Raw genomic sequence first — 19,727 nt, forward strand, 5'->3', positions numbered from 1 at the left:
TAGTCATTTGTCCTGCGTATGCTCTAATCATGCCGCACACGTTCAAATAATGCATTGAACATACTATGCCCTTCTCTGTGAACAAGATTGTCATATTAATCTTTGTCATTAGGTCTCGTCCCAATATATTCACTGGTGTCTGCCTCGAATATAGCAGTGGCACTTTCATGTCACATTCTCCTATGGAAACTGGAAGTTCTTTTGTAAAAGGAACACTACTTGCTGCTCCATCGCCGGACAAAGAAAACATGCCTTCACGTATACACGAGCGTGTCGCACTCATGCCAACTAATAAAGAATATTCTGTAAGAGGATTCAATTCGACACTACAGCTAAGTGAATGCCTAGTCTGGGATACTGAATGGAAACCCTTATTGATATATCTTTATGTCCAGTTCAGTACTCTGGATGACCACCCTTGTATAACACCCCCCTCCTAGAATCCCCCTGACCCCACTGAGCCAAGAAGTAGGTTTGTTTTGCAAATTAAAAGGTTTATTTGAGAATTTAAACAATATATATATATCACACTTTATAATAAATTAATATCTGATAGTACACTTAGACATATGATGTTGATCAACAATGGGTAATCTGGCACTAGCACAACTCTTTACAATCAATGAGGAGTTAGTATAGGATGGATAAAGTATCAAAAATATTTTTATGATTGCAAGGGAAAAGCAATGAGGAATAAAATGCGGTACAGAAATACTCGATATGATTTTAGCAAAAGATAAGATAATCACTTTTTCTCTGGCAATTCACCCCCTCCCCTATGTAATGTAAGAAATGGAAGGAGATGGAAAGAGGAGCACACAGTTCTCAGGAATGCAATCAAAGACAATACGAAATTCAGTTCCCCCCCCAGCAAGCTTAGAGGAAACAGGTAGGAGTTGGAAACACAGGCCCAAAATGCTTTTAAATGTGATGGCAATGGATGGGAAAAATGTGTCAACTGATTTTAATTCCCTCTAGAGATTCAGGATGAGTGGGAGATGCGTGTTGGTATTATTTCAGGCTCACTTTAGCAATGCTCTATGAGTTATTAAGAGACAAACTAATTTTTAGCACAGGAAAGCAAAAAGCTGCTATCTTTTTACAGGTAAAGAAATCAGGCCAAATCGCAAATCGCAGCAAAATTTGCGAGTGCGTGAATCGCGATTACGGCAAAAGTATAAGGAGTAGCAAGTCGGTTTTAGGTTCGTTGGAAAGCTTAGATTCGTTCCTAGCCCAAACGGTTCCAGAGATACGGACGATTTAAAATAAACTCAAATGACAGGTGACAGCTTGCAGCTGCAGAATTGACAGGTGACAGTTGTGCAGCTTTACAAATGACAGATGACACGATTTCTAGGAGGCTGTTCTACTTAGGTTAAAATAGTTTGGATTAGATTATTTTAACTAAGAGATTGGTTCTGCACAGTTCTGCTAGTTCTGCTAGGTACTCACAATATAAATTTGAAATAGGCCTCGCCACGGATCTGGTCAGGTTTTGGACTGGACTCCGGTTCTGGTCTCGGCACTTCACAGTGATCTGGGTCAGCTCTCTGGTTCTGCTCACAGCGGTCTGGGTCACTCTGGATCTCTGGTCTGGTTTCTGGCAATTGTTCTTGGCAAAAGAATTCAAACAGCTCGCCCGGCTGTGGAATAGTTCGCAAATGATTTTATGGTTGCTGAGGCCTGCTGAGAAGATTTCTCAGTTTGTGGGATTAGGCCCTTGCTTTAAGTTCTGAAGTAAAGTTCTGGTCTTTGGAGATTGATGGATTTGAAGTCTGGATCTCTGGATGTGAAGTCATCGGTCAGCATGCTCCGCAGCAAATGGAATTGAATCTCTCTACCTGTCCCAGCAGTCTCTTTTTATGTGTTTTGAAAATGGGTGTGTGCCTGGGCCTAGCTAAGCCTGCCCCTCTCTACTTGTCATTGGCCCAATTCTCCCCTCTCCCATGATTGGGGAAAGGAAATGGATTGTCAGCATGATGAAGTCTGTTTATGGGTCAGAGGATCCTCCCCTGGTCAGTTTGCCCACAAATCTATATTTGATTCAAATACATCCTTCTCAGATATACAATTTGTTGAAATTACATGTGCACCTTATATATTCCTTATGGTCCATGCTTGTCCGCCTCTGATCTTCCTGGGGGCTTGCATTCAGAAATGACAACATTTTGCGCTTTTTAACTGGTTTTGCAATATCGGACATTTACCCAAAATTACACACATGTGCGCAAGGAGTATGGACATTAATTGATGAAGTGTCAGATTTTTAACATGCAGACATTTGGAGTGAGACCCTATTTCCCGCTAGCAACCCCCCAGAATACACCACAGGGTCCTAACGCCTCTCAAAATGTTCACAGAAAAATCACAAAAATAATGATATTACTTATATAATTCTGACAAGTCCGCACTATGAGTTATCTATCTTTTTAAAATTATGCCCTGGTCAAAAAGGGGTGTGGCTTGCCACATTACAGGGTGGAATAACTGGTTTATCCACTTCCCCCAAGCTCAGCTGCTAGCAGAGGCACTGCCCCTCCCAGTTTCCCCTAAGAGGAAGCCACTTTACGGCCCCCCAATATAACATTTGCCTGAGTCCAGGACAGGCCTTTGTTCAACTCCCTGTAGTCCCCACCTGCTCCACCCCTAATCTAATCAGAGAGGTGACAACTCCTTTTGCCAAGGGGAGTGGCTGAGCAGGTTTCAACTCCTGTCGGGGGTAGTTGTCAGGCAGAATCCAGTTTCATTAAGCCAGGTTTCAGCTAAATGTCACTTTTTGTTCCCAGTTTTCTACATTCAAATCAAACTGACAATTTTTACACATACATTAAATAATTACTTCCTTCAAGTCATTTCAGAATATAGTTTTACATTGTATCCACCTCTTAGCAAGTCTTTCCTTGGTCTGGTTTTGTTTCATTTGTTCAGTTTTACACAAAAGTCTGGTGGTTTTAAAATGCCGGCTTTCCGATAGTGGTGAGTACTGGTAATGCAACCATTTTTGGGATTAAGAAAATGAATTCCCCACAGTTCTGAGTTGCTTTTTTGGCAATCAGCATTGCCATTCCCAATGGTTTCAGACTACTGTGTGTGTAGCCCACTGGTGGTTTTAGGCAGTGCCCTCCTGTGCTCACAACATAAGAAAAAATGGGTGGCAGCCTATTCTTCATGTTCTCCCTGTGCACTCTCTGGGGAGTTCTGGCCATCATGATGTTTTCCATGCCAGTACTGTACAGTTTTATTGTAGGGCTTGGATGCATGGGTAAAAACATCCCACAATTCCTTATCCCCTATAAAGACATCTACCCTTGGTTTCTCGTGAGGGTTCGATGTCACTGATAGGATAGAACACATCAGGTCTCCCAGTGGGCTGTCCTAGTCCATATATAATCTTGTCCCCCTCTGAGTGAATGGATTTCCCCCATCACTTGTGGCAACTCCAATTCCTGAATTCAGTAACTGTCATGTGCCTCTTGTTCGTAACAGTTGCATTGGCGACTGTTGAGTCTGTCCCTGTGGAAAATGTGTCACCTTCTGCTGTGGTTGCAAGCTTTGCTGTTCTCTTGGTGCTTGCTGCTGCACCATGTGATTCTGTACAAATCCATTTCCACACTGCTGCGAGAACACAAATAGATTCACCGTCCATCCTCTTGTGAATTGGTCGTTTTGCACCATTCCTTGACATCTGCAGGTGCGTGCTAGATGCCCTGTCATCCCACACGTCCAACATGTTGGCGGTGGTCTGATTGTTTGCATATTTTGAAAACCTCCTTGATTACTCTGCCACCCTCTTCTTCGGTAAAACCCGTTATTGCTTTGATCAAACTGTCTTTGGCTATTGGCCTGCTGCATGTTTGATCCACCTGTATTAGTTATCATTGCACCCTCAATGGCATACTTTGATAATTTTTTCTGCACTAATTTAGCCTCTTCACCTGATCGTGCAGCATCCTTTTTGTGATTCTTCTCTTGCAGCAATCTGCAATAGTGCGCGATGGTCAGCTGTATTTCAGACCATGGCTTAGCCTCAATCCCTACCAATTTCTTGAGCTGCTTCTGTACCTGTTCTGGCAGCCTTTGGCATAAAATATGGTAAAACACAGGTATAGATTTCCCCACAAGATTCCCGCATTACCAGTACCCACGCGTCTTGAAAAATCTGGATGTAAAGCAATGGATCATCTCCCTCCTTCATCTTGCGTTTCATTATAGCTCCCATATCAGAAGTGTCTGGGTATAGTGCTCAAAGCGCTTTCCATAACAGTGTTCTGCAATTGTTACACGTCGCACCATCATGCGCAGTATTAACTTTAGTTACCCCAGGGTAACCTGCACGTGTCCACACATCGTCAGCTCTATCACCATGTATTGCGATTAAAAGACACTTAATATCCACTATAGCTAACATGTTCCCTCCCATCATTTTTTCTAACTCATGTATCCATTTTCCGGCTCGAGATGTTAACATTGGGAGCTTATTTTTCAGGTTTTCTCTATCCATCTGTAGCCAAGTTATATATTGTGGCCTCGTTCCTCTTTTTTCTCGTAGAGGGAACTGTGACAATTAACACTCCTTTTCCTCTCTCATCATTTTTCTGTCTACCACAGGGGTACAATTCCTGCATCGCCGTCTACCTGGCAATGTCCTTAATCTGCTCACATAGGGTGGTGGAGACACCCCCCTCTGACCATATGATACTCTTTCATGCCGATCTGATTGTATGGCTAACTCCGATGACTTAGGTGCAGACCCAATAGAATCCGACCACCTTATTCCCTTTCCCCCAGAGAAGCGTCTTTCGCGACTCCTCTCATCTTCTCTTTCTTCACATTGTTCTCTTTCTGCATCCAATATTATCTGTGCCCAACTCGTGCAAGTTCCCTCATCCTCCTCATTTCTATTTAGAGTCAGCCTATCTAACACCAGCTCTCTATTTCTGCTACTTCGGGAGGCGTCCGAAGTATCGTACAGCTGAGTGCTCTCAAGATGCTCATCCTCTCCTTTCCCTTGGGGTACCTTTTCTAGCCCCATCTAATCGTATATTCTATCGATCGTCTCTCCGATGCGTTTGGTGTCGAAGTCATCTATATTTGCCCTAGACGTGCCTTTTACTGAATCGTACTCAGGAAAGAATTCTTCTATATCTTCCCAGTCTACTACGGGATCATGTTTTTTAACCTCTCTTTCCAGGCATTCGAGATCCTGTGCCCTCTGTCTTCGCTTGCATTCTATTTCGCCATCAAACTCTCTAGGCTTCCTCATTTCCTCTCTGACCGTATCTTCTTCTTGCTTCCTCGCATCTCTTCGTTCATTTGCCCTTTGCATTTGCTCATCTCGTCTTTTTATTATCTTCTCCCGTATTTCCTGTTGTTCTTCTATTCTACTTTGTTCTATTCTATCCTGATCTTCAGCTGCTCTCTGCTTATGATTGCGTTTTCTTTGCTCCTCCGCCTTTTCCTGTTTACTGATCTGCTCATCACGATATAACTGCTCTCGTTTCTGTCCATTTTTTTTCTTAGCCCCTTCGTCTCTCTATCGTTTTTCCTTTTCCTTCTCTTTCCTTTCTAATTCATCTTATTCTCCCCTTTGTCTCAAATTCTCAATGCCTTTACCATCGAGTTTCAATGAAATCTGACCTACCATCCAATCGTTCTGTGTGAATGCCATCTCATCAGTCCTATCCTCATCTCTTTACCTCTCTTCCCGTATCTAGAGATGTACTTGGTCTCCTTTTTCCTTTTTGCGTCCCTCCTTGTCCTTTGGGATGGAGGCAATATCTCTTTTTCTGTCCTTTTCCGGGCTTTTGTCACTACTTTGCGTAGGCGACTCATATGACGGGTTGCTATATCCGTGGCTGCTTTAGGTTCCCTCAACGGGTACAATCCTTCGTCTTTACTAGCTTTGCTTTTTGTTTCAGCCGGGGCAGGTGGCGCAGAAGGCTCTTCACCCCCCCTTTGTGCATATATTCTGTATCCAATCTAATGGTGGCTCCTCCTCCTTTTCCTCTTGGTACATTTTCCAAAGTTCTAAACTAGCTAGGCGTTTTTATAACTTTTTGCCAGTGTATGTGGCGTGCAAATATGTCGTCATGTGCTGCAGGACCGTTTTAGATAGCGATTCGCCTTGTGTCCATGGCATAAACATTTTATTTGCGGTCCATTTAACCCATTCTGCACTGTACTGTTTAAGCTCGGGTGCATGCTTCAGCAGCTGTTTGGACAAGTGCATCAATGGGGTAATGTCTTCCATGATTAACCTGTTTAGTTTATACTCTCCTTTTATAACACTTTGTTATGCTTAACATTTCACAAACAAGATCACCAATCGTCGCAAGCTCCAATCCCGTTTTTTTCAACAATAATTTCACTTTTATTTTTGTTAACTACAACCATCAATCATGCCATGCAACATCTTATTGTTACAATCATGCAATTTTCATGCTATTTTAAAAAAGTTTTACACCTTATGACGTCATAGATCTACTAAAACACATAAAACAGAGACAGACTCCGGCCAGCCGGCCACACAAATGTCATGCCATCTGCTTCCTCAGATGCATCCTGCCCCTAATTTGTATTCCGACATGGAATATAAGCCCATTTCTTTCAGATCGTCTTTAATCGATCTGGTCTTCTACGTCATCCTATCAATTCAGGACCTTAAATGAAGGCTTCTTCTAGCACTCTTTAAAACCTAGGTATTTGGGCGCATACTCTTATCTCGGCCACTACCGGTATCTCTCTATATTGCTCAGCCACTCTCGAGTCAATGCTTTCCCCTTATATATACATTATACTCAAGTTATTTTTGTCCCTCCTCCCTCTGTTACCTTCCCTTTACTCGTTTTTAAGGCATGCAACTTTTTGCCAAAGCATTCAGTCTTTTTCACTCACCGTTTACACGTTTTTCCTCTCCGGACGCTCGGGATCACCGCCTTCGTTACCGTTTTTCCGTGCCGCTCGTTCGATCAGCTGCTCGTAGAAGTGGGAAGGGGTTCTTGTGGGGAAAACAAAGATCCCTTCACACCTGACCTGAAGGGTTTTTAATTAAACGAACCACTATCTACGGGGAGCTTCTCGTTCTTTCAGCCAGATGGCAAAGGACTCATGATATTGCCGAGGACCCGAAGTTACTTATGTCGATGGCCAATGGGTAGCTTATCTAATCGAACCATCTAATCTCTGCTACCAAATGAACTGGATGGACCCCAGCCGGCCCATTTGACTGGGGTTCTCCAAAGAGCCCTTTAAGATGAGTAGCAGCACCCTCGAGATAAATGGGGATGCAGATTCGTACTCTTGCATCAAATAACTATGACAACTCAATAGTTTGGCAAAGGGAGTCCATTTAATGACAAGTACAAAAAACAAGGAGTACAATGAACATCAGCAACCGCTCGATCTTCCTTCTCGCTCCAACACTTAATTTCAGAAAAAACACAGTATTTATATCAAAAACTCGTCATCACTGACGCGCGATCTTAAAAACCTAACATGCAACGTGATTGGTTATAGGAAGATAACTTTAACATAGGTACTATAACTGTATGTGGTAACGGGGAGAGGGGATTGGATAATCAATGTCAGGTGGGGCAACTAATCCCTTCCTTCCATGTAGCTACTATAAACGTCACTAAAAGTACTACGTCCCATTGGTTCTACTCACTATCGGACCCTAGATTACACGGTCCACTATGACAGGGTTGGCATAAACCCCACTTACGTCAATCAGCATGCAGAACAACCAGACAGGAGCAGAGAGTTTGTCTGCACCCCAGCTTCCCTCCAATTATGTTACAATCAATCATAACCTCAGTGGTCATGTGTCAATTACTTCTTTGTAGTTTGGCCTTGAGACTGCTTCTTGGTCTGAGACAGTTCAAGGAGTATGGGTATGGCAGGGATCCATGTATAGGTGTGAAAGTCTCATGCCTTCCTGCCTGCCTTGTCACGTGATTAGGACACAGTGAAATTGACCTCTTCTTCGTGTAATTTCGTGTATATGATTTAATTCTGCCAGTATTCTACCATCTGTGGCTTATCTTGACCTTTCTGAACAGGATACTCTGTTCTTGTACTGTTTAATTGTATCCGCTGTTGGCCTTTTCCAGCCAGATACAACCTTGGCTTCTTGGCATGGTTACCTTCAGCTGGGTTTCTTTCCTTCTTAATTCTCAATTTGTTTGCTGCAACACTCTCCTCTTGAGACCTTTAGTAACCTTTGCTCAATTCTGCTTCTGTGCGTAGTGGATTTACACTCATCTATAAAGTGCTTTTGAGGTATATATATATATATATATATATTGGCACTTGCCGCAATCTATTTACTACTAAGCATAAGCAAGCTTAACGATTTCTTTGCTTCTTGCGGTTTCTTGCATTTGTACACGTTTAAACTAACTGAATATCTTCATTGTGCATAAAGCATAAGTTTCTGCGTCTTGACATCAACTGCTTCACCTTAGGCTTAAGATGTCACTTATCCATGGTATTTCCCCTCTTTGTCAGCATTTTTAGGTTATAATATCTTCTATATGTGTGTCAGTCCAAGTTCTTATGACAACACCATTTGTCTTCCTTTATTATCTTCTTGACTTCTTCGGGTATTCCATTCTGACAACCGTTAGGCTGTCTTGACTGTAGATATGGTGTTCTCAATGGGTACCTTACTGTCCATGTTTTCTTAGGTGTTGTTACTTCAATAGGTGCCGTTACTCTTCTAGGCACTGGGAAAAGCCCAACCACTGCTCTTTGCTGGTTTATTTGTTCATCATACGTCACATACTTTGGCATGAAAGTACAGGGTACTACGAAGGGGGTGGCTGGAGTGTGGATGACATTTGGCACTTCTTCACGCTGGTGACATAGGCTTGGGGAAGAAAATAGGTAACACCAAAGGCTCGTTGAGTTGGAATTCCAACTGACCCTTTGGCATGAAAGAGGGGTGCATACGCAGCACCACCCTCGATTCGTGGAAAGCCAGGTAGGTTGCTTTCAGGATAGGGCCTGACCTCACCGACACGTCTGGCAGAGGTGATGGCCACAAGGAAAGCCATCTTGCATTAGAGGACGATAGTGGGGCCTGATGTATAGGCTTGAAGGGGTCTCCATGAGCCTCGTCAGAACCACATTGAGTTCCCACACCGAGGCAGGAGCCTTCACCGGCAGGAAAAACCAGAAAAGAACTTTGAGAAACTTCTTGAGGAGACGGTGGGACCAAAGCGAAGATCTTCTTGGGAACCTGGTGTAGCAGGAGATAGCCACCAGATGCACCTTGGAGGCGTGCACCAGTGCAGCCTTTGCCAGGGATAGCAAGTAGGGGATCTGTGGGGCCGTGACCCTTAGAGGGGTAATCTTCTGTGACCGTCACCGTGTAGCAAAACCCTTCCACTTATGGCTGTAGCACTTCAAGGTTGACGAAACCCTGGCCTTGGCGAGGACCTCCCTGCAGTCCGCTGGCAACTCATACTCTCCAAACTCTAAGGCTGCAGGAACCAAGCCCCCAGGTTCAGCGATCCTGGGTCGTTGATTGCGCCTCCTTCTCTGGTGAGAAGATCCCTAACTACCGGCAACTTGACTGGAGGCAACGCCGAGAGGTTGAGAAGGTCCAGATACCAAATCTGCCTCGGTCATCTTGCATCGACACAGAGTGTGTTGATGACTCATAGGAGGAGAGGGAACAAGGAAACATGTACAGAAACAACCCTTCCCACGGGAAGAACGCGTCCCCTGGGCTCCTCTGCTGGTAGAATCTGCTGGTGAACGTCTGGCACTGAGTTCACCGCCGTCGCAAACAGAACGATCTACGGTCTACCTCCATTTGGCAAACAGTCTGTCCACCTGATCCTGATGAAGCTCCCACTCGTGGCAGGAGTGCAGTTCCCTGCTGAGGGAGTCTGCAATGGTGTTCTTGACTCCCACCAGGTGGTAAGGGACGAGGAACATCGCCTGTCTGACGGCCCAGTGCCACCAGTCCTGCACTTCCTTGGAGAGCGCCGGGGATAGAGTGCCCCCTGTTGTCCGTGAAGATCCTCACCACCTTGCCTTTCAGAGATGGTAGCAACGAGTTGAGGGCTCAGAACACTGCCCGTAGCTTCAGGAGGTTGACATGCAGATCCCTCTCCTCTGGCAGCCACAGGCCTCTGCATGCAGATGTCAGTATGCACTCCTTGACCTTCCAGGGAGGCGTCTGTGGCTACCGTCTCCTGGTGTGAGAGTTTTTGAAATCCTGTGCTTTGGGCCCCACCACCCTATCACCCGTCGGAACTCTTTGTTGAGAGAGATCTTGTCCTTGAAGTTTTCAGACACCTGTATCCAGCGGGCATCCAGGAATTCCTGTAGGGGTCGCATCTGTAGCGTGCAGAGACTAACGAAGTAGATGCAGAACATCATGCCCAGTAACAACTTGATGGCCCACACCATGGCCGTCTTGGTCGATGACAGCCGTTGCACCTTTCCTTGAATGACACCGTATGGAGTCTGGAGCCTAGGAACAGATCGTTCTGCGATGGCTTTAAGCAGGACTTCGGATAGTTGATCGAGAATCCCAGATCCGTCAATAGCCGGACGGTCGGCTCTGGGTGTCCGTTAGCCAGTTCTCGTGAGTGGGAATTTATCAGCCAGTCTTCCAGGTACAGGTATACGTGTATGCCCTGTAGACGCAGATGGGCCGCCACTGGTGCCAGGCATTTCTAGAACACTTTGGGGGTCGACTTCAAGCCGAATGGTAGGGCCTTGAACTGGTAGTGCTGGGCCCGCACCACAAAACTTCTGATGTTTCTTGTGAATGGGGGACGTGGAAATAGGCATCCTCCAGATCCAACAACGTTTCAAAGTCTCCTTTTTCCAGTTGGCCAAGCACGTGTTACAACGTGACCATGCTCACCTTTAGGAATTTTAGGTATTTGGTATTTGTTCAGACGTTGTAGGTCCAGGATGGGCCTCCGCCCCCTGTCTTTTTTCTGACTAGAAAGGATCTGGAATAGACTCCAGAGCCCCGGCGCCGTTGGTTAACCAGCTCTATCCCCCCTTTTCGAAGCATGGCTCGTACCTCTTCCAGAGGCTGAGGGATGTGAAGCTCCTGACAGGGGACCAGAGGGATCCACGGACACCTGCGTTGGATCTCCAGGGTGTGTCCTTGGGCCAGAGCATCCAGCACCCATCTGTTGGTGGTGATCTTTCTCCACTCACTGACAAACCTCGTCAGCCAGCCTCCCTCCGGGGTGCACGAGTGGTGGCCCGACGCCCTAGTCGGTTCAGGCTTGCTTCGGCTCCGGCGTCTTGCACTACGGGCCACGGTGACATTGTCCTCCGCTACCGTAGGCCTGGGAACAGCCTCTGTAGGCTTCTTGTGTTGAGGATCTTGAAGGCTGCCTGTACAACGTGGAGAACCCTTTTGAAGACCTGCTCCCCTTTACCCTGGAGGAGCGAAAATGAGTGGTGCTGTTGGAGAGTGCTCAGGGAACGTGCCGTCTATGTATCTGTTTTGATGGCCTGGAGGGAAGTCTATCGATGGCCTTCCCAAACAGATTTTCCCCGTTGAAGGGCATGGCCAGCACGTTCGCTTGGACCGACTGATGGAAATTAGTGGTTTTCATCCAAACCTGTCACCGAAGGCATACACTGTTCCCCATTTGCCAGAACCCATTGTCAGCGACATCCAATGCCACTGTGATGGTGTGATCCAAAGTCACTTCCCCTTCCTGGAAGAGAGCGAGGGCTTCCATCTTATTGTTGTCCGGGAGGAACTCCAGGATCGGTCCTACCTTGTACCACAATTCCTTGTCGTACCTGGCCAGGATCGCCAGTGCGTTGGCCGCCTTGATAGTGGACGCCGTGGTTTAAATCACCTTCTTTCCCATTGCGTCCATCCTTGTTCCCTCGCTGTCCGGTGGGACCGAAGACGATGAGGACGGGTTAGCCGACCGTTTCATTGTGGACGCCTACACAGAGTTTGGCGATGGTTGCGACCTCAGGGACTTGGGTGCACAGTCCGGCAACCTATATTTCTTCTCCAGCTTATCCTGCTTGGCTGGAGCTGTGCAAGGGTTCTTCATGAGGGCCAGGCCCTCCTCCCAAACATCTTCCAGAAAAGGCATTGCCACGATAGTCTCCCTATTGGGCTTGTGCCTTCGATACAAGAAGCCCTCTCCGATTTCCTCAGGCACCAGCTGGAATAGCTCGGAGGACCTGGCGATAATGGAGTGGAAAGACCCCATCTCATCGGGTGGGACCCCTATGTGGAGCATCCAAATGTGGCGATTCACCATCCAATGCGACAATTTCTTAGTCATCCACCCGTCGTCGTGGCGGTACCCATGTCTGGGTCTGCTGGGGAGAAGGGGCCTGAGGTGGTGGAGGAGGTTGATTCTGGGGGCGTCAGATGACGCTTCCTCTTCTTGGCTCGAGGCTGATCGCGGACCTGGGGACCACCAGTACCGGCGCCAGAGGCATCCTCATCTGGATCTCTCTGAGCCAAGGAAGCTATCCTCGTAGGATCATGGTAGTAGTAGCTGTTGACGGAGTCACTGACAAGGCCTTTGCCTGTGCCAGTTGAGCCTGCTTGGGCTGCGCGGTCTTCTCCTCCTTCCGTGGCTTCTCGGATTCCTCCCGTAGTTTAGCCGGGGTAGATTACTTCAGCTTTGAAGAGTAGCTTGAAGGTATGCTGGCAATGGAGGCTGAGGGTGCTGCTGATCGGCCCTATCTACTTCGGGACCCGCTTGCACAGCGAACCCGGTGAACTCAGACTTGTGGCTCTTGGCCTCATCTCCAGCCCCCACGGATGAGGCGCCCTGTAAGGACTTAGAATACCGCTTCTCGGACCGGCCGGCCCTGGACGAGGCATGACCCTGCTTGGAGCATGGGTGAGAGGCCTTATTCGTGTTAAGCCATGCCGCCAGCCTACTATGCCTGTCCTTCATCATTTTCCTGGAGAAACCAAGGTATATCTCGCACTCTACTTCCTTGTGGTCCAGGTGAAGGCAGTACAGGCATTGCAGGTGCTTGTCCTCCACAAACGCATTCTGTAGCCCGCATTTGGTGCAGGGCCTGAAGAGGACCTTTCCTTGTCCTCCGTCATGGTCGGGGGGAGTGCGAAGTAGATCCAAGATGTCCTTATAGAATCTTAGATGGGTCTTCGCCCTTGAGGGGCGTGGAACTTCACTGACAATGGGTCCCCGCCGTTGGCAGATGAAGAAAAAAGCACACAGGCTCCATTGAAACAAAAATTGAACTTTTTCCAACGAAAAACACAAACCAATTTACAAATAGCTTGGAGAGCAAACCCGAGGACTCCCAACACTGAAGCGTGCAGTAAATATCTGAAGATGGCTGCCATAAGAGGGGTTTAGGAGAGGACTGTCATTGGATGGGGGCAGTATGACCCAGAAGACAGTGATTTGTTTAGAGGAGAAATTATTTTTTTAAAGTGAAACCGTTTTTTCTTTTACCGAGGATTCCCAGCCTGACTGGGAATATTCATGAGCATGTGAATCCAGGCTAGACCCCATGCTGAAGAACTGTTGCTTAATGTGCAATTCTATTGTAAAGAGTTTTTTTTAGCTTCTCTGTATAATTTTATTCAAACTGGCCGAAAGCATCGCAAAGGATTCCACGACAGGCCGCTTTCATTGAACGGCGGCCTATCGGGGACTGCACATGCGTTTACTGTGCACAGCAGATCTCTGTGGATTCCCCGCAGGAAGAAGCAGCAGAGGGTGAGTTAAGGAGGGGTTTTGGGGAGAGGTGGAGGTGTGTGTGGTGTGTGGTGTGTGTTTTTTGGAAAGGGTTTTAGGCCAAGGGAATAGATGTTCAGGGGTCAGGGGTGGCTGGATTGTCTACACGCTAGATGGGGAGGAGAGGAGGGGAGGTAACGGGGGTTGCAGGAGTGTCCCCTGTAATAGGGTACTGGACGGAAGTGGGCGCCACACAAAAAAAAAAACAAAAAAAAAGATTCCCTGCAGCGCCAACATCAGACCCGGTGAAACAGGATTCTATTAAATTGGCCTGCAGGGAATTAAGGTAGATCCGTTTAATTACTTGAGTTATCTATTGGGACTAGCTGTACCTATCCACCAGCCTTCTGCTTTCCCCTTGGTGAAGCAAAGACCCCCCCTGCCATTGATACCAGATTGTGACCGTGTTCCAACTTGTGGTTGGAACCCTGTCTTACCCTTAGGACCGTTGTTCTCAAATGAGGGCTGCAGTATGAGAGGACACAAAGAAAACATCACCATTAAACAGAGCAGATTTAAAGAACACCTAGGAGTTCACAGGAGTGCAGTTTTCTGGCGAGTCGAGCTGTGTTCCGCCGCGACTCCCCCTCCTCCCCCCCCCCCCCCCCCCGACTGCCTACCTCTCCCAGGTGCCTTGGAGCTCCTGCCTCCATCAGCTTCTAAAATCTTTAAAAAATGGGAATCTTGCGCAGCAGCCTGCACACACCTAAGGAGTGCAGAAGGAGTGCTGTTTGCTGTTAGCTGCTTGCTGTTAGCTGACACCAGACCCTGTGTAACAGCTCTACATTTCATCCTGCAGAACCTGAGGTAAACTTTGTTTAAAGGCAAGTACAATTAAAAAGCATTTAATTTCCTGGCACTTATCTGAAACTTCTTGGACACGGTTTAAATCGCATAAATTAAAGAAAATCATGCCCAAAGTCAAAGTAAAATCTAATAGATATAACTTGGCCATGGGTAAACCACCTCTTAATGCGACAAACCAGTCAAGTACTAACCTTAAAGCTGACAATGTAATTCTGGCCGTGAAGACTCTGGGAATGGGCGAACCCACTGGTGGGGGTAAACCCCAGAGAGAAAATGACTGCCTTCTTCCAAGCAGAATCAGCAGATATGGTACACGAGGGTGAACAAAACAGTGAAACAGGGTTTGCTGATGGGAATATCAGTTGGAGTTCCTATGATAATTACGACTGACAATCAAGAACCCCGTAACAGTCTGAATGTGGACAATAATTAATTGTTCGATTTGTGCTATACAATGCAACAAAGTATAGCTGCAGTTGGCGGCTGACATTCCCATATCACACGCCTACAAGGACACCAGCATCACCAATGAAGAAGGCCCTACTTCCAATAAGAATAACCGACTATCTGCCACTCCTACCATATTCCAACAATCTGACTCTGACAAAATGGAGGAGTCATGTGCAGAGACAGAACCAATGGCCGAAATACAACCCTTTATGGTGATGGTACAATTCGCTATGAAGATACTCCTCCAACTATGTGAAAGGATACATGAATGTGTCAACGATGGAGTAACAAATAACCACACGGGCTCTCAGCATAAAACAAACCAGAGCAAAAAGTTAACCAACTCCAGTCCAATAATAAATAAGGTCATCTCTTCCGAGCTTGATTTGACAAAAACGAGGGAATGTAATGTGGTTGTGGTGGCCAGGGCTGAAAAAAGGGATAGTGACTCTCCACAATCCGATACTTCAGTAATCTACCTATCACGTAAGCAGAGGCGGCTTACAATGAGAAAGCAGGGTCCACGAAAAACAACTAAACTTAAATTAAACGTAGGGTCTGATGATACAGGAAAGAAAATCAGCTCACAGTACAAAATAACTTCCAAAAATGTGAGAAAACGTGAAAGTCGAAGGAAGAAAAGGCTGAACAAAAGTGCAGGAACTCTGACTATCTGGCTGTATAATGGTGACAAACCTGAAGTCAGTTTTGCCCAAGTAGAAGCCGAGAACAACATGATAACCACAATGTTAAAAGCTAAGAGTGGGATAGCGAGTGTGGAACAATGCTCTACCCCTGACCAAACAAAACAAACTGGTCTATATGCATCCAATCGCCATTCTAACCGGCACGAGGATATACCAGCACTTTCTGATTTTGACAACAAGATTTACAATCAAGTGGCTAAATCATGTAAAAAGCGACAAAAGAATAAACTGCTCTAAACTGATGGAAATGCATATATATCACCTTCAAACACGCCGCACTGAAATAAAAGTTTAAAAGTAGGCAAATACAAAAAACCACATTATTCAAACAAATTGGAGAAGTAATTAAAAATTGTAACTTTCAACTTGATCTATAGGACAACATGAGAAGAATGCTGGCAAATCAACATCTGATCATTTACAAGTACTCCACAAATGCAAATTTGCACAAAGCTGTCAATGTATATCTACAGGACACACCAAGCAGCATAATTAAACTATGAACAATAGGAGCATGCAAGGGGTGATTTACCTTTTACAACGGACATGGTGGTGATGGATTCATGCGCCTGCTTAACAGGAGAGGATGTCTTGACAGGGGATGGAACAGGCAAAGAAGCAGATGTATCCGAAAAATGTGACTCGGAGGATTGAGAAAACAGATAGTCCTCCCCAAGGGAATGTCTGTGAAGCTCAACATCCACAACCTGTGAAAACAGTAAGACAAATCAAGGTAGAACTGTGAAAGTAAAGCCTTATAAAATAATAAAGTACTATGTATAGTAACCTTGGTACTCCTTGTCCAACACACCTCCCTCTTCCTGGTATTGCTAGGACATCCAATCTTGACCATGTATATGTGCCATATGTGACGGGGTTAGGTCGGAACAAAACCATCTCAAGAGGATGGGGACCTCGCTCAATTTGGGGCAGGAGGCCTGCCACAGTTACCCAGAGCCAGTCCTGCCCTAGAGGCGAGATGTGGGAGTTGAGAAGGCCACAGCATCTGGCTCTACTACTTGTGCCTGGGTGGAAAAATTAAGTACCACAAACACTTGCTCCATACCTGTTGCGCACAATGCTGGTCAGTGTTCTTTCTCTCTTTCCACAGGACTACATAGAGCAGTATGCCTTGCGCTGGAAAGCAAAGCTGGTGGCGGATAGGAGAAAGAGGTGGCGGCGAATGAAACGGCTGAAGAACCCTGCATACATGCCACCAGCAATATAGACACTCAGCCTGACCAAGAAATTAACTTGAGAAATGAGTGCTTGCAGTGGGCCACCATTTCCAAACCCTGATGGACCAGAAGGGGGTGAGGCTTAAGGCCCATTATATGCGTTTTTGCAATTGTCACCCGGCTATGGGGAAAAGGACGCAAGCAGTTGGCTTGGGAAACCAGCTAATGTTTGTTTGTTTATTGAATTTGTAAAGCGCACCAGACCCGAAGGTAGCAGGGCACAGCAAGGATATGCAAAGCTTACAGAGTTACATAATGGTAAACCGTATACATTGACAAGTGAGATACACAAAAGTTAGAGCTCAAAATGTATCGTTACAAGATTTCAGCAAAGTTATTTACATTGTAATGTACAGAGGTATACAGTGGTATGCATATAAAGTAAATGTACAGGGAGATTTATTTACATAGTAATATACAGAAGTTACACTCTAGGGGTGGAGTGCCATGTAATACAAAGGTGAGAGGGATTAGTCTTCGGATAGATTAAGGTGGGTGATAAGGTTCTTTCTGAAGAGTGGATAGGGTAGATCAGCTCTAAGCTCGTTGGGCAGAGAGTTCCAAAGTTTGGCGGCCTTCACAGGGAAGCTGTTGCCGCCTATCTTGGGGGACTTAAATCTTGGTACCACCACACAGTTTGAGTTGACAGCTCTAGTGGGCCTGCGTTTTTCTGGACAGTTTATTGGTTAGGTAGCTACAGGCAGCGTTAGGTAGTGCTTTGTGTGTCAAGGAGGCTATTTTTAGTTGACATTTGTTGTGGGTAGATAGCCAACTAAACTGGCGTCTGATTGCAGTCATGTATGCTTTTTTATTGATGCCTAGTGCGGCTCTGAGAGCGTTGTTTTGTAGGATTTGGAGTTTTTGGATACTGGCTTTGTTAGCGCTACTGTATAGAGCATTACAATATTCTAATCTGGAGAGGATCAGAGCTCAGGCAAGTATAATGCAACTATCATTGGAAAGGAAGGGCTTGCCAGCTCTAATAAGCTTGCAAGTGTAAGCTGTGGAAGAGGCTAAGGATTTCAATTGCTTGTTGAATGACATAGTGGCGTTCAGGTAAAAACCTAGGGTTTTTACCTCCTTAGAGACTATAATGTTGTTGCCGTCAATGATAAAGGAGGAGTATTCATGGCCTAATTTGGATATGTTGGAAGGGGTGCCAAGGATTATCAACTCTGTCTTGTCATCATTGAGGCATACGCCATGTGTGGCCATCCACACCTGAATGATGAGGTAGATCCTATTCACCAATGCCAAGTCCTTGCTATGATCCCCGGAAAGTGGGAGGAGAATCTGTGTGTCATCTGCATAGTTAGTGTAGGTGACACCCAGAAGGTCCAGATCATCGAACAAAGGCTTGGTGAATATGTTTTACAAGGTTGGGGACACGCAGGAGCCCTGGGGGACTCCGCACAAGATAGGGGTGGGATCGGCCGCTGCTGATGGGGAGAATACTCGGATAGTTCGGTCACTCAGGAATGATTCTATCCATTTGACTGCATCTGGGGAGAAGTGGGCTGCTGAGTCAAGGTGTCTGCAGAGAACCTTGTGGTCCACCAGGTCGAATGCGGCTGAGAGATCAAGACGTGCTGCTTTCCCTTTGTCTCTCAGCTCATCCATCTGTATTTTCAGATCTATCAGTGCAGTTTCCGTCCCATGTAGTGGACGGAAACCTGAATGTCTGACCCCTAGGAGTGTGTAGCTTCAGGTGTTCTTGGATCTGCGAATAGGCAACCATGTCCAAGATTTTGAGAAGAAATGGTACCGTCGTGATAGGGCGGTAGTTTGTGGCGATGAGTGGGTCTAGAGTTTGCTTCTTCAGGAGTGGGAGAACCCAAGATTGTTTAAGGTTGAATGGGACGGTGCCCGAGGCAAATGGACGTTGATCAATTTTGAGATGAATGGAAAGAGGTCTCTCGCAGCATCTTTTATAATGTGTGCAGGGCAGACACCTCCTTTACAATTAGAGGGTTTTAGAGATAGGATCGTTTTTTCAACTTCTAGGACAGAGGTTTTAGTGAAGTGGAATCTATTATTATGACCAATGAATTTAGTATTGGGTAGGTGAGGATTAGTTGGCTGTGATAGGTTCAGGGAATCTTTCGTATTCTTTATTTTAGTTTGTAGGGTGTTTATTTTGTTGGTTAATGCTTGTTGGATTTCAGAGCACCACGTCTTGTTTTTGATGCAGATATCAGGTATGGAAATAGGGGACCCTAGTTCTCTTAGTATTATGAATAGTTCTTTCATACTAGAGTTGGAGTTGGCAATACATTCATTATACGAGTTCTGTTTTGCCAGACAAATTTCCTTTTTGTACTGTGATGCTGAGCAGGTTAATTAGGACAGAGCCGCCAGGCCTTTTCACATTTTCTTTTTAGTAGCCGCAAGTCCTTTATTTTAGGGGTGAACCATTTGTTAAGGTGTGCTTTAGACTTGCTTGGTCTTAGTTTTAGGGGGGCAATTTTATTCAGTGTAGAGAGCATAATCTTATTACATTCCTGCACCAAGGTACTAGGGTCAAGGTTATCCGGCAGAGAATTTAGAGTGGGTAGAATATTTGGAATCACGCTGTCGATTGTGATGTTCTTTTTCATTCTAGTTAGACACGATGGGGCTATTTGTGGAGTTTGGATAGTTGGTCTGATAGTGGATAGGATCATGGATACCAGGCGGTGGTCCGTCCAGGATAGAGGAGTAATGGATGTTATGGTAGCTGTGCAATTATGCTCAGCTACCCAATCTAGGGTTCTTCCCTTGATATGAATGGCTTTAATTACTTTTTGCTTTAT

The 19,727-nt window shown here is 45.8% G+C and overlaps 1 protein-coding gene across 4 annotated transcripts in view; it reads right to left on the reverse strand.

The window, feature by feature from the left end:
- YEATS2 (YEATS domain containing 2) overlaps window positions 1-19,727 on the reverse strand; it is a 1,971,885-nt gene that overhangs the window by 1,427,121 nt on the left and 525,037 nt on the right. For all 4 annotated transcript variants that reach the window (XM_069617830.1, XM_069617832.1, XM_069617831.1 and 1 more), the window contains one exon: window positions 16,230-16,404. In XM_069617830.1, coding sequence (XP_069473931.1) covers window positions 16,230-16,404 — 175 coding nt within the window. The remainder of the gene's footprint in view (window positions 1-16,229; window positions 16,405-19,727) is intronic.

The sequence above is a fragment of the Ambystoma mexicanum genome, chromosome 10 (assembly GCF_040938575.1).
Source record: "Ambystoma mexicanum isolate Mex_15411 chromosome 10, UKY_AmexF1_1, whole genome shotgun sequence".
Classification (NCBI taxonomy): domain Eukaryota; kingdom Metazoa; phylum Chordata; class Amphibia; order Caudata; family Ambystomatidae; genus Ambystoma; species Ambystoma mexicanum.